Source organism: Sitophilus oryzae, unplaced genomic scaffold (assembly GCF_002938485.1).
Source record: "Sitophilus oryzae breed Bouriz unplaced genomic scaffold, Soryzae_2.0 scaffold_1178_pilon_pilon, whole genome shotgun sequence".
In the NCBI taxonomy this organism is placed as follows: Eukaryota; Metazoa; Arthropoda; class Insecta; order Coleoptera; family Curculionidae; genus Sitophilus; species Sitophilus oryzae.
In genome coordinates, this window is record NW_022145813.1 from 2,192,046 (window position 1) to 2,198,045 (window position 6,000).

At 33.1% G+C, this 6,000-nt stretch overlaps 1 protein-coding gene across 5 annotated transcripts in view; it reads left to right on the forward strand.

Moving 5' to 3' along the window:
• The window catches only part of LOC115890937 (zinc finger FYVE domain-containing protein 1-like), a 48,328-nt gene extending 45,540 nt beyond the window's left edge, over nucleotides 1–2,788 (forward strand). For all 5 annotated transcript variants that reach the window (XM_030911333.1, XM_030911324.1, XM_030911303.1 and 2 more), the window contains exons 12-13: nucleotides 18–164; nucleotides 1,901–2,788. In XM_030911333.1, the coding sequence (XP_030767193.1) occupies nucleotides 18–164; nucleotides 1,901–2,104 (351 nt within the window). In that variant the 3' untranslated portion in view covers nucleotides 2,105–2,788. The remainder of the gene's footprint in view (nucleotides 1–17; nucleotides 165–1,900) is intronic.
• Nucleotides 2,789–6,000: the final 3,212 nt, after the last annotated feature.

Here is a 6,000-nt window from a genome sequence, read left to right on the forward strand (position 1 = left end):
TTTTAATTTTTTTGTAGGATTTAGAAGGTCGCGGTGAAAGTTTGATTGCCGGATTATCCGGAGAGGAATCCGCCGAAGTTCGAGCTAGGTATTTAAGTGAGACAGTTGTAAGTTCCATATCAGCTGTGAAGTCGCTTTATGATAAGTCTAAAGATCTTCTTAAGGTTTGTAATATATTTAATATGTGACTTAAGGTTTGTTCCAACCCGCCGCAGAACCGTCACGGAATGATCACGCTCGTGCGCAGTAATTCAAATGTGTTCCAACCAAGATTTGACGGTTATCGGACGATCCTATTTGCGTACCAACCTACCTTAGGATCGTTTAGTTACGATTTCAGAACGGTAATTTTGGTACATGGTCTAAATTGTGAACTGTTTGGGTTAACTTGCGCATTAAAGCATATTGGCAGGGACAAATTATCGATTTTTAACAGCTAATTCTGGTCCGGCGTCCGGCTGATGCTTCTGGATTGGTTATTTTTTACGAATTCGAATACGTGTGCGTTATACTTTTGCTTGTGAGTTGGTGTGGAGTAAATCGTTCGGAAATTTTAAATTGTACACTTTCATAATTATCTATAGATAATAATTATAAGGATGAATGACGATGGTATGACTGATTTCTTTACCTCCACTTTAGATAGTGACAATTTGGAGTTGCTACCTAGTGAAAGGGTGAAAAATGAACAATATTTAGGTAAGCTTTTTGGAACAACACTTACCAACAATTACTGGATTCTGATTCTCCATTTTAAGAATAATAATTATTATTATTGCAAATTGCAAATAAAAATAATAGGGTTATGTTATGAAATTCTAAACAAAAACAAAAAAATCGATCGATACACGCACGCTTGACACTTTTGACAGTCCCGAAAACAATCCACAAAGCGTTCCAACGTTGATACTTTTTGCACCGTCACGAAACTATTCGAAGTTCGCGCATGCTAACAAAGTGTAAGAAAACCGATTCGAGTACGATTTCGAAACGATCCCGAAATGCTGGTTGGAATAAACCTTTAGTTAAGGAGTCGGTTTAGTAATAGATCTATCTCCCGGGTGGTGCATTGCAGGCACTCAATTTAAAGAATATCAGTAACTTTTTGATAGAGGGATTTTATATTTGCCATGTTGGTAAAAAATAACGGTCAAAATTCAAAGTTATTCATTTTATAGACTATACCTCTAAATAGGTATTAAAAATACATAAATTTGGGAACTTTTTATTTTTTTAAATTAATCATAAATTTTTCTTCGGAAAAATTATGATAAAACAGTTTCTGTTGAACTTTTGACATAAAATCATTTCAAATTTATAATTTCAGTCTAATAGCTATTTAGTCAATATGTTTAATTTATGTCAATGATGACAGGTATTGATAATTTCGATTCCAAATATCTCGAGAACCACTACTCGTAGCGATTTTTATCAAGAGACATTTTTTACGTAGAAAGCGTCGTAAATGTATATTTTTTTACTCAGTAGTTTTATACAGGTACGGACGAAAAGTTATTACTCTTCAAAACAGTTAAAACACATGTAGGTGGCGCCCCCTATAAACAGGAGTCATATTGACATCAAAATAAAATTCCTCATGTCAAAAACCCTCCAGACACCAATTTTCATCCAAATATTGACGTTACTTCAGAAATTATTTGGAAAAAAATCGAAATAAAAGTAAAACTTTTACACCCTGTATCTCCGACACTAAGCATTTAGGACATACATTTCTACGAACTTTTTAACTTATTTTTATCTGCTGAATATGCTGCCGAAGTTTCCGAAATACAGTTAGGACCACCCTGTATAATGACGACGATATCGTCGACTGATCGCTGTAATACGATCGTTTCTTTCGCGAATCACACTGTAATTAATGTAGCGCTTTTAATTTTAGGATACAATAAGACCAAGTTACTGGACTCCCGACAGCGAGTGTATAGAATGCGTATTATGCAAACAACCATTTGGACCATTGTTGTCGCTCCACCATTGCAGGGACTGCGGTAAATGCGTGTGCGACAATTGCTCAAAATCGCGAAAGGCTGTGCCACTTAAAGGCTGGGATTCCCCCGTTAGAGTGTGCGATACCTGCCGATAAGGTTTAGTCAAAGTATTTATTTTCATAATGCGAAGGTGGAAAACTTGTTTTGAAATCCGTAATATTACTTTTCTTAATTATTCATCACATACCTATATAAATATCGCTTTGTAATATTGACAGACTAAGAAGATAAACATAAGTTGATATATTTAATCATTTATTTTTATAAATATGAATGTTTGTGCTTGTATCTGTTACGACAGATTGTTAACGATACTTTTTGATATTTTTATTATTATTGTTACAATTTCACTTTAATATGTTTTATGTAGAGTATAAAACTGATTTTAGAGGCAACAATAAACTAATTTTCTAGATAACATATGAATTTGGAGTAATATAAAAGCATTTTTTCTATTTTATCATTTATCATAATGTTAAAATTTATAGAAAATTTTAAGACTCAGTAAATAATGTATTAGAAATAAAAAATAATAGGGATTAATTAAATATAACTTTATATCAAATATGCAGAAGTTTTTTAAGAACCTGAAGATTTGGTTTCTATTTTTCAGTTTTATAAGTCAAGATATTTCAATTTCATTCAAGCCATTGTTTTCAAAAGAAACATTTCTGACAACTAGACCGTTTTACGGGGTCTATTCTTAAAATTGACAGATAAAAATGGAGATATGGGATATTAGCATTACATTATACACACAAATAAATATTTTTATTTACTGCAGGCTTTATATTTATAGTTAGATATCGGAGAAATACCTGAACCTCATAACAAAAGTATAAAATGAAATCATATCGAATTATACAGGGTGTGCCATAAAATTCTCAAATGGCAACAAAATTAGGATTAGGATATAGGTATTGAAAAAAAAGTTTATGCGGAATTAGTTCATGTTAAATAACAAGAATAGTTCTTTTGGCTTATGACGTGACAATTGTCAAGGCGGCATATTGCCATAATTCTTTTTACATATATGCAAGTGGGGTTAGGTGACAAAATATAAAAAGGCGAAAGTTGTTTAGAAATGTGAATTTAAGAATTTAAGACTTTCAAAAAGTACATATTTTTGGTTATTTTTCGGACAATTTTCAAGGAACCTAGTACAATATGTGGATCTCCTGACGAAAACTGCGCATCGAAAACATTAAAAACAAAAAAGACCAGTTTCAGTAATTTTCAATAACAAAATTTGCGGATTATCACGTATTTTAAGATTTTGGTACTATTTGATGTTGCGGATGAATTTAGACAACAGAAAATACTTATTTTGACAGGTGACACGGTCAATGAGAAGTTTTTCCGCTATATAACGCACAATTTCGGTAGTATTATATATGTATGTGTGTGAAATCTTTAAAAACATAAATTCTGCATAACTTTTTTTATTAACTCAAATATAAAAGGGCATAATTTGTTGGGAAGTTTTTGGCACGCCCTGTATTATGTAGACTAAGTTTTCGGTTATATTTTATAGAGATACAGGGGTCTAGCTAGATGTGGATTAGTTTGTCACAATTTTTTATCATTATAATCTGTTTATTTAGGTATTAATATCTATTATGATAATTTGTGCTTGTGGATTTGAAAATATCTGATAATTCGGTATACCTAGATAATTGTAGTGTATTCAATATTCTAGAATCTTTTTTTTTCTCTAGCTAAGCTCCTGTCAAAATGAATTCTCTGTTTATTAACGCAATGTATGGATTTTGATAGGGAATCTCCAACACTGAAAAATATATACGTAAGATACCTGACTGTATAAAATGTCTTTTATTTATTAGCGAACATTTGATTTTGACGTTTTGTTTCATGTCCATAATTCAGTTATTTATAAATTTACATACCAGGTGCCCGGTGGCGTAGAGATACAGGCTCTGGTCTACCAATCTCAGGGTAGTGGGTTCGAATCCTACACCCGGCATTTCATCAGCCGACTATTTTTATTAAAATAAAAATAGTTTGGGTACCTAGGTCGACTCAGCCTTAAATTAGTACTTGGTATTCACAATCCTGAGGTAATAATAGGCGGTTGAAGCGTAGTGCTAGCCACATTACCTTCCTTGTATACCGAACGGCTCCAGCATGACAAGCTGTACCTTGCTACTCCCAAGGCGTTAAATCGCTATATACGGGAGCTATTATTATTATTATAAATTTACAAAATAATGTTAATATAAATATTAGGACTTGGTCTTGGGATTTTTTTCTATTATTCTCTGTGGTCAGTCCATGTACTGACTACTACCTCTGAAACGTTAAGAGTTTTTTTTTGGTTAGGCAGTATTTGAACATCTACCAATTTTGATTGCTTTGACGGATCTTGTTCTAGTCTTGTGGAAAACAACAGAAGAATTATAGTATAGTGTATCAGCCTGGTCGTTCTAAATTGGTGTTCTGTATTTCTACAAATAAAAGACGAAGACAGAGATAACTAAATTACGTTTAACCGGTTGGTAGGTAGAGATACAAAAAAATGCAGAGTTGCCGGTTACTACGTGCGGTGAGCAATACCTCTGGGGTAAGTTTTTTTTGTTTAGATTGCACACGAAATACCCCCGACCGATTATCGTTTATGCGCGTGCAGAACTGCGAAATTAAGGGACAACAAACGGCCACATTGTTGGGTATGCGACTTGACTAGTGGGACGTAGAAGCTAGTATGAAATCTAGCGTCGGATTAAGTGGTTATGTAATAAATACTTCGCATTTTTCTCTCGTCTACTTACTAGATCGCCATAGCGATTTACTCCTAGACATGTAAACATCGACCCAAGACTTCGCTTGCCAATGTCTGGGAGTGAATCACTATAGTCTTGGTGCATTCTCCGCCGGTGCTGCCGCCATCGGAGAATATCGTAAACAACTAATATATACAAATACACGGGTTTAAATAGCGAGTATACGAAAAATGTATTATATAGTTATTCTAAAATTGTTAGGAAGTATAATTTGTGAAAATTCTAAAAATAAAAAAGTAAATATTTTGATATCTTCAGAAGATCTAACTTGTATTATAATTTAGCTAAAAAACCTTTTAGATGAGTTCAACTACGTTTTATTCATCGGTTTTACTAGTGGGGCATAATTGGGGCTATTTCGGCTATAACGAAATTTTTTAAAGGTACATAATTTTATTATAATTTTAGATGTTTATAAAACATTGTTGATTAAAGAAAGTATACCATTAATATTGCAAATTATATTTTATCCTCTCATAGTATATATGTATGTCTATTTAATTCTTTGATTATGTAACGAGCACTTTGTTTACTTACTTGTTTCGTCGAACTGCTTGAATCCATTTTTGCTTTTGATCAAATTAGTGTGGGTATTAATTTATTAAGCTATAAAATGCTGTTTTGGAAGAGTTGAATATCAGGGAAAGTTGAGTTATTGAATGTTGTTGCACCCAACAACGCCCTCATTACGCTCTCTTTTACGCGTTAATATTTTTTTTGGCAATTTTATCAACATTTGAAATTGTCACAACACAACACGACGGCGACGCCTACTTCGAATTCTTTTTCACTTTTTACTTTTTACTACCCGAAACAGCGTTACATCACACAAACCTCGTACCTGAGTGTTTTATAGTCTCAATAACTGCACTAGCAAAAAACCAAAACACTTAAATATTGTGGCAAAACCACGATTTAAAAATATTATTTTTATGCGATTAACATGACGGCGGCTACTGATAATTTGAGATTTTTGCCGTTGAAGCGCTGCGGTCGGAATTTGTTGAAATTAACTGAAATGCACCAAGGCCTATAGGGATTTTATAAGTCGGAGAGAGAAATGCAATGGTGTTTATTACATAATGACGTAATGATACGCTTTAGTTCATGCGTTTAGGAAAATTCTTGCTCTTCTCTCTTTGTTCAATACATTTCATTGTTACTGGATAAATTCACTGTACTCTTCTTAC